This window comes from Crocodylus siamensis, chromosome 5 (genome assembly GCF_052110815.1).
Source record: "Crocodylus siamensis isolate JL-2025a chromosome 5, ASM5211081v1, whole genome shotgun sequence".
Lineage (NCBI taxonomy): Eukaryota > Metazoa > Chordata > Crocodylia > Crocodylidae > Crocodylus > Crocodylus siamensis.
Genome location: NC_143399.1, coordinates 90907879 through 90925400, shown reverse-complemented (window position 1 = coordinate 90925400; position 17522 = coordinate 90907879). Strand labels below are relative to the sequence as shown.

The 17522-nt window shown below is 43.6% G+C and overlaps 2 protein-coding genes across 7 annotated transcripts in view; one reads left to right on the top strand and one right to left on the bottom strand.

Annotated features, from left to right (window-relative positions):
* Positions 1 to 354: 354 nt before the first annotated feature.
* Positions 355 to 16572, bottom strand: HUS1 (HUS1 checkpoint clamp component). Its single transcript, XM_090049694.1, has 6 exons — positions 16447 to 16572; positions 13652 to 13780; positions 12942 to 13119; positions 10708 to 10782; positions 8552 to 8702; positions 355 to 8143 (listed from the first exon to the last, which is right to left on the bottom strand). Coding segments are annotated over exons 2-5 (303 nt in total). The 5' UTR covers positions 13654 to 13780; positions 16447 to 16572; the 3' UTR covers positions 355 to 8143; positions 8552 to 8654.
* Positions 16529 to 17522, top strand: part of C5H7orf57 (chromosome 5 C7orf57 homolog) — a 29411-nt gene continuing 28417 nt past the window's right edge. For 2 of the 6 annotated variants that reach the window (XM_090049693.1, XM_090049690.1), the window contains exons 1-2: positions 16535 to 16646; positions 16752 to 16815. In XM_090049693.1, the coding sequence (XP_089905819.1) occupies positions 16761 to 16815 (55 nt within the window). In that variant the 5' untranslated portion in view covers positions 16535 to 16646; positions 16752 to 16760. Of the gene's footprint in view, positions 16816 to 17522 lie in introns of all 6 variants that reach the window. The other 4 variants (XM_090049692.1, XR_016442677.1, XM_090049689.1 and 1 more) reach the window with 4 other exon arrangements.

The following is a 17522-nucleotide window of genomic DNA, read 5'->3' as shown; positions in this document are numbered from 1 at the left end:
ACATGCACTCCAGGGTTATTTTTAGCAGCTACTTTGCTGCAGCGGCACACTACACTGGGGGAAAGCACCGCTATGGTGAAGTAGCTGCTAGTCACATGTAGATAGATACCTGAGGATGCTACGTCACTATAGCACATCATTATGGCAACATAGGTTCACATGTTGACATGCCCAGTTACCCACAGTGAGTAAATGCCCTGCTCAGACTGTAAGCTGTTCAAGACAAGGGTTCTACATATTAACAAAAGGCAAAATGTAATGCATATCTGAGACCCTGAATAATAATTATAACAATAACAAAAACGATATCATTTTATAATAGATGTATTAGTCTCATGTATTGGTGTACAATCTTCTATTTAAGCCCTTAGTACTTATAAATACAAAAACAGTATAAGTACCTTTATTTACATTTCCTTTGGTTTTGAGCAGAAAACTAACAGACTTTGTTGCAGTCATTTTTACAACAGAAATTTCAGCATATTATTAGAAGTAAACAGAATGCCAGTTTCTATGCCATGCAATAACAAGAAAAAACAGGTTCCATTTTTCCTTGGCTCTTTGGAAATGTTCTTGGTAATCAAATTGAAAGGTGGCATCAATTTGTCAATCAATTTAACAATGCAGTTGGTTTCAACATGCGTAGAAGTACAATATCTATTGGAGAGCATTAATCCTTGCAAAAGGTCATTTGCAAGATACCTTAAAGATCAGAACAATTCTTATTCAAGTGTTCATAAGATTTTTTTGTGGCTTGGAACTAATTAATTAAATCAGTCTTCTCATATGTAGGAATAAAGAGTTTTGTAGATGATGCTAATAGCTTCTAAACCCAGAACTTGAAAAAAAAATTCATCATACATCTAATCTCTCATAGAATGGCAACTGCACAACTCAAAGGAAAGACCGTGGAATCTGGAGCCTTTCACTGCTATATCACAAACTCAGATCCATGTTATTATTCCACAGCAGTCACTATGAACTAATGGTTTTCAACTGGAGTTATACAAATGTAGTGAAAGAATACTGATTGGCTGCAAACGTATTTTGAGCGCTGTTTAAAAAGTTTTTAGCAGAGTTGTTTAGCTTGTATTCCATTATACTTTAGCAACCACAATCTTAAAAGCACACAGGACTTCCAGAAAACAAAGAAGGATCATGATTTTCCTCATTCGGGTATCATGGATATCTATTCATTTAAACAGAATATACTATATTTGCTTATTGGAAATTAATGAGAAAATCAGGTATGTAGAAAGCACATGGTGTGATGTACCTGAGAAAAGGATCAGGTCCACAAAAGAGTTATATTACTGATATTTGAAGAAAATGGAAATGAAGTTTTGCTCTGGAGTTATGAATTTATCTGTGTATTATCAAGTCTTTTCCCATTAAACTCCTTGTTAGTTTTTGAGTGCCAAATCCTGCAACACACACATATATATATGTAGCATCACAATCTGCAAGTAGTTCTATCACATTCATATGGTCTGCTCATGAATCTAAATTATATACAGACACACATTTGAAGGACTGGGATCTAAGATAATGCTATCACAATATTTTGTTCCATGACTCTACAATAGCTGAGCAATAAAGACAGTTTTTCCAGCTGAAACCTGAAATCAAGTGTTCTCTCAAGCAACAACTAAATAAATTGCCAGTTTCATGTTTCTTGCAACAAAATTTGCTAAATTAATCTTCTTGTATATGCAGAAACATTAATTCTTGTACAGACTACTTGTTGATTTTAAACCCCAAAATGTGAATATCATCATATCACCTCTTGTAAAATGGGAACTGGACTGTTCAGAGGAACATTAATGGACAGGAGTCTTCCACCTCTACATCAAACCCAGATTAGCACTGACCAAAACTCATCAAGTGATGATTTGCAGGCATTATACAAGTGCAGTGAAAACGTACAAATGTCCAGCAAGTTTATTTTGAGCACAGCTTTGAAAATCTGCTCTCCCTCACAAATTTATTGCACAGCTGGATACGAACAGTACAGCATTTCTATTCAAACTTCCTTATGACTGTAAGTAAGACAGCATGTCCAATGGATCTTCAGACTAAACTGTGAAACTGAAGGAGCATGTGTCCAGGTAAACACGGAAGTGGTACTCAAAGCAGCAAGAGGATAAGTATTTAAGGACAGAGAGGTTCTTTGGGTAAATCCAGTATCTTTTATTAGACCAACTCAAATAATTGGAAAAATTCTTCTTAGCAAGCTTTTGGGCACAAACACCCTTCATCAGGTTGAGGAAGCATCTACAGATGGTCTGTGCTCTTCCTGTTTGGAAAGGTAAAACAGCCAGAGGCCAGTACATATCCAAGAAGACCTTCATCTTAGACCAGGGGGAAGCAACCTTTTCAAGCCATGCTCCAAAACAAGATGGCTCTAGTTTGATGTGGGCCAGGTGACTTCTGTGGCACATCAGCAGTGGCTTTCCCTATGCCCTTGCCAGAGCTACGCAGCTGGGAGCAGCTCTGGGGCACTGCCGCTTCTCCCAGGCCCCCATTCCCCAGCTGCAGTGAGCACAGCTTCCAGCTAGAGGGGAGCTATGCCAGGGCCAGGGAAACTGCTTCCATGTTTCTGCCACTTCTCCACACCTCTGCTCCTTCCCAAAGCCCTGCCCAGTACAGCTCCTCTCCAGCTAGAAGCTAGGCCCATGCCGCAGATTTGGGGAGGGGGCGAGAGCGGTAGCAGAGTGGGCACAGCTTCTAGCTCCTTGGCTCCTTCTGGCTGGAAGCTGTAATCTTGCTACAATCTTGGGGAAGGAGGAGGGGTAAGGCACAGGGCAGGAAGAAGTGGAGTAGGCACAGCTTCCAGGATGATCCTGCCTCAGGCAAGGGATTGGACTAGATGACCTATGGAGGTCTTTTCTAACCCTAATGGCTATGATTTCTCAGCTCTGGCACTGCTCCAGTGTGGGCATGGGCATGCGGATAGACAAAGTCTCACAGGTTATATGCTAGCAATCCTTAAGACTCTTTGTCCACGTCGTTGGTGATACATGGGAGGTGCATGTGCAACCCCTGAGATTGGCCATGCCCCCCGAGAGAAGAGGCCATCGCTGCCACCAGCACAAAACCAGAAGTTCTGTGCCAGTGGTGGCAATCAGCCGCTGGGCGACCCTCCCCCAGTTGACAATTGGCCGCTGGTGCTCCCCCAGTATTAGGAGGCACCAGTCGCCCATGGCCCAAAAGAAATGTGAGGGGAGACAGAGCTTTGTATTAGAGTTGTCTTAGGATAGAACTGGATGCACACACAGAAGTGAACAACTTGGATGATCCAAACATCCCCAGGAAGAGATTTCTAGTCAAGTTGAACAGCAGGCATGAGGCTGAAGTTGGATCCTTATTCCCTGGGATCCAGAAATAAGGAACTGGGAACAAGAAACCAACTTCAGCCTCATGGTTGTCAGCATGAGAGGAGGACCAGTGCACTGGAGGGGCAGGGGCTATCACTATGCCACTTGGGAGCAGGCAGAGTCTCTCCTGATCATTGCTTCTCCCGGTTGTACCCCAGAACCTTCCCTGGCCTGTAAGCATCAGGTGCCTTTGTGCTGCCTTTCCAGCACGAGGTTGGGATGAAATGGACAGCTGGAGGAGGAAGGGCAGTCTAGCCATTGTGGCCATGGCCCAGGCCTTAGGTGATATTATAGAAAGTTAGGATTGGAAGGGACCTCAGGAGGTCATCTAGTCCAACACCCTGCTCAAAGCAGGACTATCCCCAACTAGATCATCCCAGTCAAGGCTTTGTCTAGCTCAGTCTTAAAAATCTCCAATGATAGAAAGTCCATAACCTCTCTGGACAACCTGTTCCAGTGTTTTAGGAAAAGCTCTCTCACTAGGAGGGTACTCATATCTAACCTAAACTTCCATTGCTGCAACTTGAGACTGTTGGTCCTTGTTCTGGTACATGCCACCACTGACAACAGCATACCTTCATCCTCTTTGGAGCCACCCTTCAGGTAGTTGAAGTTTGCTATTAAATTCCCCCCTCAGTCTTTTCTCCTGACTAAGAAAGCCCAGTTCCCTCAGCCTCTCCTCAGAAGTCAAGTGCCCCAATCCCCTATTTTCACTGCCCTCTGATGGACTCTCTCCAATTTGTCCACATCCTTTCTATAGTGGGGGGGGGGGGCAAGATTGGATACAGTACTCTATATATAACCTTACCAGCGCTGAATAGAAGGGAACAATCACTTTCCTTGATCTGCTGACAGCATTCCTACCAATGCAGCCCAGTATGCTATTAGCCTTCTTTGCAACAAGGGAACACTATTCTTTCATATTTAGCTTACTGTCCACTGTAACCCTCAGGTCCTTTGCTGCAGAGCTACTACTGCTTAGCCAATCGGTCCCCAGCCTGTACTGGTGCATGGGATTGTTTCATCCTAAGTGAAGGACTTTGCACTTCTCCTTATTGTACTGAGTGAGCTTTCTTTTAGCCCAATCCTCCAATTTGTCAAGGTTTCTCTACCTTCCAGCATGTCTACTGTACCCCTCAGCTTGATGTCATCTGTAAACTTTCTGATGGTGCCCTTCATCCTATTTTCCAGGTCACTGATGAAAATATTGTACAAAATGGCCCCAGGACCAACCCCTGGGGAACTCCACTTGATGCTAGCTGCCAAGCAGACATCAGGCCATTGACTACCACCCACTGAGCTTGATGATCTAGCCAGTTTTCTACCTACCTTCCAGTTCATTCATCCAACCTGTATTTCCTTAGCTTGCCTGTGAGAATGTTGTGGGAGACCGTATCTAAAGCCTAGCTAAAGTCAAAGTAGATCACATACACTAGTCTCTCCACATCCACAGAGCCAGTCATCTTGTCATAGAAGGTAATCAGATTAGTCAAACGTGATTTGCCATGCTGGCCATTCTTTATCACCTTCTCCTCCAAGTGGTTAGAAATGGATTCCTTGAGGCTCCATGATTTTCCAGGGACTGAGGTGAGGCTGACCAGTCTGTAGTTCTCTGGATCCTGTTCTTCTCTTTCTGGCTGGAAACTCTGCAATCACATGGGCAGACTCCCTCAGCACCCTCAGGCGCATCCTTCTCAGCCCCATGGACATGTGCATGTCCAGCTTTTCTAAACAATGCCTAACTTGTTCTTTTGCCACTGTTGGCTGCTCACATCCTCCCCAAACTGTGCTGCCAGGTGCCATTGTTTTGGAGGTGATCTTGCCTATGAAGACTGAGGTGGAAAAGGCATGTTTGGGATTAACTGTCAGGTTTAGAGCAGATCAAACAAACCAAGGAGGGATCTGCCATCATACTTTCAGGGAGCTACTCTGCAAGGAAGAGAAGAGAATGTTTCAGTTGCTTGTCACTTTTACTTCATCTGTCTGTTTGATAGGTTATTCAAGACTCCCTTTTGGTTTGTTTTTTAAAGTCAACATGTGTACACTTGTGATTCTGTGCATGTGCCCAAGAAAACAGTTAAGACAGACCTGTTAGAGAGAACAGGGAGAGAGAAGACAAGGAGGGAAGGGAAGTACTTCCATGTAATCTGCACACTGGAGAAGGCAAGCTGAGCCCCTTCATAAGTCACCAACCACTAGGTCAATGTGCTTGGAAGACTTTTTGTTATCCTGATTTTTTTCTTCCTTGATTTCCTTCAGATCAGGTTTTAAATAGCTGATTCCCACCCTTCTGTTGTTTTGTAAGATGCCTCTCTGATGTGAACTGCACTTTGTGTTCTGAGCAGGAAACTCTTAATGGATGCAGGGGGAAAGCCGAGAGAGGCCTCTAAGGCACCAGATCCTCTTCTAGAAGGAACAGGTGGAGCACTGCTGAAAAAGGAAGGGCCCATCTGCCTGTAAGCTAAAGAAATGCAAACTGTATCTTGGAAGACATAGCTGTCAAGAGGCAGCCACAGCTTGTGCTGGTTTTTGTGCATTCACTTAGGGGGAGGGAGAAAGGCAGACACTTCTGAACTTGAGTGCCCAGAAAACAGTGAACCCTGCAGTAGTGATGACCACATCCCTTTACTCATGGTTGGCCTAAGCAGGTGCAGGCCACACACACTGTTCCTGGCTCCCATTCTGACCAGGGGATGGCATGGATGGTACCTGGTTGACATTGCAAGGATAGATTTAAAGGTTTCTCCCATTTCCATGACAGCAACAAAACTAATTTTGAGCCAACAGAAAAAGAAATCTAAATGCACCTGTAGAGCCATAAACTTATTTCAGTAAAGAATTGTATTTCTAAACAAGCCCTACAGAAGGACACAGGCTTTTGAAGGTATGTAGGGGAGGATCTTGAGAGGGACAGAGGCTGTGGGACGGCTGAAGAACACCAAAGCAGAGGACTCACTATATCACTGCCAAGACTGTCTGGAACGAGAACTGGACCAGAGAAGACCCTTCTAGCCAGAGTGGCATCAGTGGCAGATGGTTCCAAGATTCTGGTAGTGGCTACAGTTTGCACCTGAACCTCAGAAATGCAGACCAGGGTCACTAGTAAGCACAGCACTTGGACAAAGATTGGCAATACACAACAATGATGTTGAATACAGCAACTTACCAAACATGCATGCTCACCTGGACCATGCATCCTTGTGTGATACTTCTTCATCAAAAGCAACCACACTTCACTTGAGAATGCAGAGCTCTTTACTACAAACCTCACAAAATAGCAACTATTAATTTGGACAATATAACCCCCATCTCTTTCCTCAGAGTGCAAGAAAATAGTCCAGACACCTGAGCACATTGTTACACCAAATGGTACAGGAGGAGACTAGCTCTGTAAATCATCCCTTATATATTGTAGGAATAGCCAAGTCTCCCCCACTTTTAGACCAGAGCAGGGAACCAATATATAAAGGACATAAGGGATGGAGAGGGATAACTGCATAGGGCCACCACTATGGTCTACAGTGTTCTCTGACCATCCACATCTAGAGGAAGATCCGCACCCAGAAAAGGGCAATAAAGCACAGCCACACCAATCACCTGCTTCACCGAACTCACCACTTTATCAGCATCTACAGTTGAGAAAGCTTATTCCCGCTTTCCCAGGAAATGAAAGACTTGGTCAGGCATGAGCTCCTGGGCTGGGTGACAAGGCAGCAATAACTGCCTGCTTGCAAAGCATAGCAGTTGACTGGATCCCCATGTTTTATGTTTGTTTCAGGGTCTGTAGGCAAGGCCTTAGCTCTGGAAAAGTCCTGAGACTAAGTTTTCACACAACTGCTGAAATGAAATACTGAAGGAAAACGTCCTCATGAAGCAAAGTGAAATGGACAATCCTTTTGCTTACAATATCTGGGAAAAAAAAGGCCTGATTGGAAGGATGACGTATGCACAAGGCATTGTGACTTTTATTAATCACCAGAAGCTTTTCACTTGTTCATGTACCCAACAGGAAGTATAATTAGACCAGCTCATGATGCAGAACTTCTACTTGGAGCAGCACTTGAGCTTTCACACTATGAAACAAAAGGTGTGTGGTTGGGTTTTTTGGGATACTGAATGTATACCCATTTTGTCAATATACTTAATGGTGACTGAAGAGTCAGCTGATCAGTGGATCTGAAAAATCTGATCAGTGGATACTAAAATATTCCTGACAGGGAAGTTTAGCAGTACACTCTCATTTTCTAGAGATGATAATTTTTCCTTGGACTATCCAATTGTATGCTGTCTGCTTAACAAAAAAGACCTATCCCATCTAACATAGTAGCCTCAGGGTTCAAAAGTTGGGTACTTAACTGGATGCTGTGAAAGGGCCTGCCTGCTTCCCAGAAACAAATCTCAGCACTTCTTGATAATCAGAATCCTTCTCTGGTGTTAAGGTGATCACCAAAATCATCAGTCACCTTTGAAAATTTAAAAGTTGAATTTGTGCAAAAAGAGCATGTATTAAATTCTCCTTCAAAGCCATACAAATATGATTACGTGGCAGTCTGAGCATGTTACAGTATTTTGTCCTACACCTTGTAAGCATGATAAGGAATGGTTTCTGCTAAAGACAAAGCTAGTGAACTTACCGCAAAAAACTTTTGTGGGATTTACTTGCTGTCCAGCAAGTAGCTGCTGGAGCTTCCTGATGTCTACGTGTGCCTCAGCCATTATTTCTGGATCTTGGTCCTAAGTAGAATTTTGAGAGTCGCCCTCTGATACTGAAATGGTACAAAATACAAGGACCACATACAGAAAACAGACTAAGAGTCTCAATGCTAGTTGGCAAATATTTGTTTATATTTAAACAGGTTCTCCTCTCCAGGATGGCTGGAAAAAAAAAATCTCATTTCTCCAACAAAAGTCATAAGCATTCTCTTTGCAAAAAAGGTTTCCCGTCAGATCACTTACTTTCTTTTCAATGATTCATTACACTACTATAATTCAAACACAAGAAAAGAATGAGAAACAACATCTTTTGTCTGAATCATTCTAACATGTGACTGCATATATGAAAAGTTACTTTCTCCAGGTATTAACAAGCTATTCTCTGTATAAAGTTCTCAATCCCAAAACTGAAGCAAAAAGATAAAATGAACAATTTCATGAGGCAAAATGAGAAGACTTACCCCATGGAGGATTTCCTTTAAAATGATCTTTAAAATGACTTGTAACAGACAACTAAATCAGTTTCTATTTTTAAGTTCATTTCTCCACTTAGATTTGCTTCAATCACCTGCAATATAAGCACGTTTCATTTTTCCCAACCATGCCATTGATCTGAAAATAAAACAAAGCACAGCTCATATAGTTGGAAGCAGCTTATCTTATGAAGAGAACAGATAACATTCTCAAAAGTGCTCATGTGATTTAGGAACTAAGGGCACTTTTACACGTGCTCCAGGGATGGAGAGGGGGAGGGGGCATCTTAGAGTGGCTCAGAGAGCTGGTTTAATTCAAGCACCACTACATTTCGTGTATCAGTGTTCCTGCGCTTAAAAATGGCAGTGGCAGCACTGATAAACAAGACGTGGGAGGCTAATGGAGCATGGTAATTACAACTAATCGAGTCTTCTTCGACACGCTGTAATTACAGCACGTCTCCATGCTCATGTAAAGGCACCCTAAAATTACATTTTGAAAAGTAACTTGGATCCATAAGTCTTGGAGACTTTTGATGAAGCTTAGATTCACACATGCTTAACTCTTGAAAGGCAGTTTTCAGACTCATCATGCATTCTTTTCCTAATAATGCCTTTCCCCAGTGACTTTTTCCCTTGACTAAGATTTGAGGGATATGAGAGGAGAACAAAGGAGAAACATCTGGAACTTCTTTTTATAGAGGCAAAGAAATCAGAGTTCTCTTCAGTATTTTTAGAGCTAACAATTATTATGTAGCATTTAGGTGCCAAACAACTTTGGAACTGAATGGGAGCTTAAGTCAGGTATGAGTAAAAGATCTCTACACCGCTGATCCTTTACCACTTAAGTCTATGGAAGTAGTGCACCTGGCCCAGAGTTTTCAACAAAACACAAGATCCTTTGGAATAAAGGGTGCCAAGTGAAAACAAATTATTACTTAAAAGCTTCCAAAAATCCTTTCTACCACATGGATCCTGTTCACAACATTGAATCATAGCAATTTTCCTAACAAAGCAAAGACAACACTGACCTCTAGTTTTAAGGATGGAAACATCATATAGCTCTATTCTTTTGAAAGTCACAGAAATATCAGAAAGCATTCTGTAGCAATGACTGTCATAGCTCAAAAACGTCAGAATGACTGACATGAGGCATATGCATTGTAAGTCACTCTTTGGTTACCACGGAACAAAGTTTTGAATGTACTCTCTTGGTAATACCTTGCAATTCTAGAGCACCTTGCCTCAGATGATGTCGAACCATTTTGAAAAGTAATACTTAGCCACTTAATATTCCTGAGTGAGAAGTTAGGGATATATAAGTATGTGGCAAGACTGCCAATGGTGGAACCCAGCATCCTTAAAATGATGCTCAGCAACACTGTTCAACCATGTGAGGCAAGAATGCAAATTTCTAGTTGAAATGCTACAAAGAGAATTTAAGCAGAGAGTATGGTCAATACTATGTGCTGAATTCTGGACACATACATTCATGTTTAGTTTTATGCCTCTGAACGGTCATGATGAACCCACCTGAACTACAAACACAAATAAATTTAAGCACATTTACACTATTTGCAGCATTTGTTCTATATCAGTTAACCCTCCTGCTGTTATAGCCCAGGTAGGACTATAGATTGATTAAAAAAAAGAAAAGATATGTAGGTTTTTGGTATATTTTGTTCTTTTGAAATATGTTCTCTGTCTGAATCAAACCAAATCAGTTTCTCTACTAACAGAAGCAGTGGCTTGCTGTCAATTTCACTGAGTAGTGACAGCAGCAGCTCCAGAGCAGAACTGCCAACAAATATCCTGCAGCTAGGGACCCTACTCCCTGGTCTTAGGTTAAACCTTCCAGGAATCCAGGTAGGTCACCTTAGAAATCTGCCTTGGGTTTGCAGAAATGGTCAAACCTGAGATGAAATGAAACAAAACATTTAGATTAAATGAACTGTTGTTTATGGATGGAATACCAATCCTCTGGCAAATTTCCAACCAACTACATTCAAGACCTCAATTTCACATTTCACTTGAAAGACAGAAATCAATCTAAGGAACACCACCCAGAGTAACAGGGAAGTATTCTTTGTAAAGGATGCAGCTGTGCTATTTTACAAGGTATTAGGAGGTCAGCTTGTACTCACAATGGAAGTGCTGAGGATTTTCATTCTCTCTACAACACTCTTCATGGTCTTCCGCACTGGTAGGTAAATACTTGCCTATAAAAAAAGGGAGGAGGATCAAGTGAATTATAAATAAAGCATACAGTGTTGTGCTATGATATGCCAAAGGGGATGAGTAATATGGAGGAAGATTTAATTTTTCAGATCATACATACCGTGGGTCCATACAAAACCGCAGGCCACTGCTAGCATTTGACTATCTGTGATGTTTCAAGGCAACACATTACTATGTACTGTAGATTTCTTATGCTCTCAACTTATTTTCTGGCCAACAACAAAACAGCAAGCCCAGTTTCTCCAAACAGAGAGCTAGAGTTCCTTTCAGTAAATAATGAGCTGTCATGTGAACATTCTTTATTACATTATCATAGATCAGTAGGTTTGGAAGGGACCTCATGAGATCTAGTCTAAACTGCTGTACAAGGCACAATTGCCCCTCACTTAACTATTATAGTCAAGTGCCTGTCTAACCTGTTTTTTTAAATGTCCAAGGATAGAGAATTAACCACCCCTTTGGGTAGTCTGTTCCAAAGCTTAACCACCTTGAGCAAGAAAGTTCTTCCTAGTTTAACTTAAATTTCCCTTGTTACGATATAAAAACATTGCTCCTTGTCTTGTCCTCTGCAGCCATAGAGAATAGTCTATCTCCATTCTGCATATACCCACCCTTCCTGTTTTTTAAGACTTATCACATCTCCCTCCCCCACACCAAATCTTCTCTTTTCCAACCTAAATAGTCCTATTTCTTTCAGCCCGTTCTTTGATGTCATGCTTCCCAGTCCTTTCCTGATTTTTGGTGCTCTGTTGGACTCAGTGGCAGCACGTAGGAAATATCTACACCTGAATCAAAGGGAAAAGAAAACAGTATCTGTTCTTAGTTATCTTAATCTAAACCCAAATTAACTCTGGGCCCATTGGAATTTCCTTAAAGTAGATCTGCAGCAACAGAACAAAATTCATCCAAGTTACTTCCAAGATATGAGTTTAAAACAAACACTTTCTAGCAGTCTTTTGTCCCTACATTTTTATTTATACAACTACTGTAGTAGACATGGTGAAGAGACAGGCAAACACTAAAATATATCCTTTTTACAACAGAAACCTTTCATTTTCTATACATTTATATTCAAACAAATAGTTCCATGCAAATAAAATACATGGAAAATATGGACTGTTCCCATTATCTTGCTTTGCTGGTATACACATTACATTTACTCAACTTATAGTGTTGCACCCAAAATCTGTGCATTTAAGAGTGACTCAAAAATAGTTGCTTACATCAAAGTCAGGTACACTGGACTCCCAGAAATCAATCTACAGCCTTCTAGGAATAATCCCAACAGGAATGTCATACATCACGATGTGCCTACTGCTTGATAAGGAGGGCTAGATAGAAGATGAGTTTGTGTGGTTAAAGCATTGGCTTTGGAGTTAGGAAGAAGAGATATCTAAGCTTTGCTCCACCAGATGCTTGATGTGGCCTAAGCAAAATACTGTAGTATCTATAGGTTAAAAGGAAATAATTATTTAACGGGGCTTTTGCAAAGCTTAACGTAATCAGTATCTGTAAAACATCCTCAGAACTTCTGCTAGTACAGCATAGTGCCAGCCTCAGATCTAGTACAGGCATGTCTAAAGGGAACAGAGGAAAGAGAAAAAAGCATGTTAACAGAATTAAAAAGATATATTCTGTCCTATTCCCTTATGCGACCAAATTGACTTCAATGGGAATCTACAGGTGCAAATCAGGTAGGATAGGGCCCAGAGGATGAATAATGATTATTGTAAACAGTTACCAGGACAACTGGAAAAAGACATCCTCAGTTCTGTAATAGTTTACCCATCTTTCTTGCCATCCCCTTCCAGTACCCTCCGCAATGTGCCAGGTACTTTCCAAGCACAAAAGCAGCAAGGTCCTGCCAATGTTAGGTTGTTGTTTTCAGACTACTTTGAATAATTCACAGAAAAGAACGTCCATTAATGGAAAATTTACTATTAGATCTTGGAATTGTACATGTATAACTCCAAATCATGTACCTGGCTGGGGTCTTATGACCCCTCCCAACCCCAGTGCTCCTTCCTGCCCATGGCAGGGGGTCAGACTAGATGATCTGTCTAGGTCCCTTTCAACTCATTGATTCTATGATTCTATGCATTGTCACAAGGGTCATTTAAAAAAGCCTTTCTGCTCTTACCAGATCCACAGCTACTGTGAAGCAGGGGCAGTGCTTGTCAGTCAACTTGATTTTCACTGTCTTTGCATTCTGGGCTGTTTTTAAAGCTTTTGATAGGTTTTCCATTGTCAGCTCTAAATATATTTCATTGTGCTCTGCTGGCATTCCTTCCATCTGGAACTTATCAAAGAAGTTTTCCCTGAAAAAGCAAGAGGTGAGAAGGGAAGAGGCAAGAAAGCTGTTTAAGTTTCAAACTGAGCAAGTTGTGGTTTGCAGAATTACAGTACTGATCTTTACATTCTGGACCGCATGTCAAAAGGCTAAAGTTTCTCTTTGCTCCATATGCATGTTCTGTAACAGACTCTATGCACACATAAGAATCTCCACGTATGGACCTTAGATTTGCAAAATCAGGGCTCACCCTGCTTCTACCATTCATAAAGAGAGGCTAAATCACTCTTACATTCACCACTACTCAAAAATCTGAGAAAAAATGGATGTTAAGATCACACTAGAAAAACAATTCCTACATGAAAAGACATGTCATCTATAAATAATAAAATTAACCCCACGATGGCCTGCACACTACTGAAGCATTTGTAGCTCAGATACCCTACTAGAGACATCAAGAAACACTACCTATACTGTTAACTGTAAAGCTTCATCAGAGACTGAAAGATAATTAAGTGTTTATATATTGCAGGATGTCAGCCTAGTTCTCTGGCACTTACATGACTTAACTCGCACCACATGCTGACCCCTCCATTTGCCACTTTGTCTGCGAGGATGAAATAAACTTTTGTTTGGTGTAAGGTGCAGAGTGCAGGTCTTGGCAAGTTTGGTGATTGTGTTGATCACACCTATGGATAAAATTCCATTAAGTAACTTCTAGCATGAGAGAAAAAAAAAGTCTGTGCTCACAAAGCTGTGGTAGAAAGGAAAGAGCATTACAGAATAAAGAAACCAATTACAAGCTGTGATTTCTGGTTTGAACTAACCTCTGTTTATTTATTTATTCCATTTATGTGCCAACCTTCCCAACAAAAGCTCAGGACAGTTTACAATAAGAGAACAGAATAACTTATAAAACAGGAGAAGGAACAACAGAACAAGACAACTTAAAAGGGAACTAAGGCCTCATCACAAAACAGAAGTGGCCCAAACAATACCCCAGCCTAGTTTCATTTACTAAATGCCTGTCCAGTATAGGCAGGCCTTACGCTGTGTCCAAAAAATGTCCAACCTTGGACTGCCCTTTCTATTACAGAAATGCCAAGACACCTGTCTGTATTGAAGCTGCCTTTTGTTAAATTTGACCTTTCTTTTTTAACCTACAGATTTGAACGCAAACACCTTGTTAATTATTTAAAACTATATATATTTCTTTGTTATTGCTTTAAAGGACTAATAGTGCCTATCAAGGGACATTTTGAGGGCAAGAATACAGGTCTTCTGATTCTGACTTGGACTGGGAGACTCTCCTAGCCTGCAGTACAAATGGTCACTGCACAGGGTTGCTCTAGTCTAATTCATGTGGAAGTAATTTCCCTACAATTCAACCCCATGTGTCTCTCTCCCCCTCCCCCCAGTATGGGGCTGTGTTTATTATCCCTCTCCCACCCCACCTGAGGGGGAAGGTAAAAAGCTAGCTGTCACCTGGGGCTGGAGGAAAAGGTGAAAGAAATTGGAAAATTATTCTTGCCCTCAGGATATCAAAACCCTCAAGAGTGAGCACAAGGACTGGCCTGTCCCAGGGCAGGGGACTGGTGCTGTGCTGAATGAGGGTCTCTGGCAGAGCTGTTCTGCAGCTGTGGGGCAAGGAGTTGATGAGGACGTGCTGCTCAGTTCAGCCCAACTCATTAGCCACAAATCATCCCCTCCCAGTGCATTTCATAGAGGGATGAGGGCTGAAACAGCATTTCTTTCAAAGCCCAGCAACCATTTAGGGATGGCCAAAGGTGACCAACCTGTGACATGGGTACCTCAAGTGGCACAGGAAACCTCCATGTATGGCACAGGGCAGACTGCGGAGGGGACAAGCAACATAGAAATAGATAGGCCAGGGAGCAGAAAGCAGAGCAGCGGATCAGGGAAGGAGCACAGGGCCATGCGATCAAAACAGGGCAATAGACTGAGTGAAGGAAAAGGATCAGAGTTGCATTCAGGGATGATGCACAGTTAATTTGTGGCACACCTGCCAAAAAAGGCACCCACAGGCCCCGTGCCGCAGCAGTGGTACGTCTCAGGGAGAATGGTGCTAAGCACTCCCCACATCCCTACATCTGCTGACGCTCCAGACTCAGGGGTTGCTGCTCTCCCTAAGCTGGGTATTTGGTTTTGCCCACACATCTTGCCTGACAAGCAAACTCTTTACATTCAACTGCCATGAAATGGGACAATGGGAAAGCTTTGGCATTCAGGAACAAGCCTCAACCCAAGGCTTCCTCTTGCACAGTATCCTGCCCCCATCTGTTGGGCAGCAACTCATGACCCCTTGAAAGTGAAAGGGCTGCCCCAGCTGTGAGCCAATATTACAGCTAATGGCACAACCACCACATGCTGGCACGCACTCAAAGCAGGTCAGGTCTTGCACACCTTGCACCAGCCTAGACTTAGGGGCCTGCACTTCCCAGGTTACAGAGCAGCTGGTAGCCTGAAATGAGAAGCAGGGAAATGCCTGGCTGGGAGGAGAGCCATGCGACTGGCAAGCTAGCACTCCATAAGGCCAAGTGACAGAGGCTTTTATGGGAGGCATTTCTTTAATGAGCAAGAGAGATGTTGGTGCTGGGCCCAGAGTTTGTGTTGGGACAGCACTTCTTGGCTGCTTTAGGTGCGAGGGGTTTTGACTGGCCTCAGGGTCTCCTGGGGGATACCAGGGTGTTGCTGTGACCCTCCTTTTTGGGCTCCAGAAACAGAATGGAGCCATCCTCCCACTGCCCCAAGCTCAGGAAGGCCACGGTGGGGTGGAGAGCCTTGCTCGTGCGACTGTGCATCCTCAGCACTGCCAGGTGTACAACAATTATCTCATTTGTAGGATCATTTCAACCCTTGTACAATGTACAATCAATAACAGTTAAAGTGTTCAAAATGAAGCATAATTTTTGAGGCTTATTGACTGGGGTTTTGCATACTACATCAATCTGAGAGCCCTAACTGCCTTCTGCGCTCACAGTCAGCATTTTCTATCACGGCTCACCTCAAAAATAAAGAAATGCTTCAACTTGGACCCAGGTCTCACTCGCTCACTCACTGCTTTGTTATAGTGAGCAAGAGAAAGTAAAGAAGAAGGCTTATTTGCATATTTTTAGGGTACGATCATTGCACCTGCAGAAAAGTTATTTTAAGCTACGATCATTTCATATTTCAGACCTGGCATCTCTGGGGTTTGCCTCCTGAAGCCTGTCAGCAGGTCCCGGGCACCCCACGCCTGCACCACGAGGGCGCGACAGGAGCTCAGGAGGCCTTACCCACGTGCTCGCTGCTGCCCCGGAGCGATCCCGCCCTCACTGCCGCGACAGCCGACTACCTGGCTGGCTGGAGCTCCCGGTGACGAGATATGGGCGGGGCGTGGCCGTGGAGTGCCCGGGCCGCGGTGACGTGTGGGGGCGGGGTGCTGCCGCTGACTGCCCCCTCTCCCTGTCCTGCCTCTTGCCCCGCGCGCCCTCAAAGCGTCCCCGTCGCCATGGTGACGCCGGAGTTTACGGCGGGGCTGGCGGCGCGCGCCCGGTACGGCCCGGCGGAGCTGGGAGGCTAGCGCCCAACGGCGGCGCGGGGAGGGGGCGGGGCGGGTTCCTCGTCCTGACGCTGCGTGTCCCCGCCTGTCCCCGGCAGGCCCGAGCCATGAGGAGCGCGCGCAAGGAACCGCCCGGGCCCCCGGCCCGCCACGCGCCCTGCGGCAAGTATCACCCACCCCCCAGCCCTCCGCTGTTCCGCGCGGCAGGTGCCCGCTCTTTTCCTACGCTTTGTCCCCGCCCCCGTGGGCCGCTTCCGCCACCTCTGCCTGGTGCAGCGTTGTCAGGTGTACCATAATAATGGCCGGTGTACGATCATTTCAACCCTTGTACGATGTACCATCCATACTGGTAAAAGTGGTCAAAATGTACGGTAATACTTGGGGCAGGTCCCAAGTCACTCTCAGAGAGACCGAACTGGCGTCTGAGCTGGCGGTCAGCACTTGAGACAGCTCACCTCAAAATAAAGAAAGGCTTCAATTTTGATTACCCGGATCTCACTCGCTGGTGAGACAGGGAGCAATATAAAGTAAATAAGAAAAAGGATTGTTTGCATGCTTGTTTTCAGCAAATATGATCATCTGGAGCTTCCAATACTGTAATTTCATAGTTAAGGACTGGCGACACCAGCCTGGGGGTAGCAAGTTGCACCCACCGTTGACCCATGATGTGAAAAAATGCTGCTGCTCCTTAGTTTAAAAATGGTTCCATGCTACTTTCATTTTGTGACCCCTGGTTCTTGTCTAGATCACCACCTCAGTAGTTTGTACTGATCCCAGTTGATTGCCCCTCACAAATTTCTGGGGGATCCACAATGGAGCCAGGACAGATAAGGCACAGGGCCAACCCACTGGTTACCTAGCAAATTAAC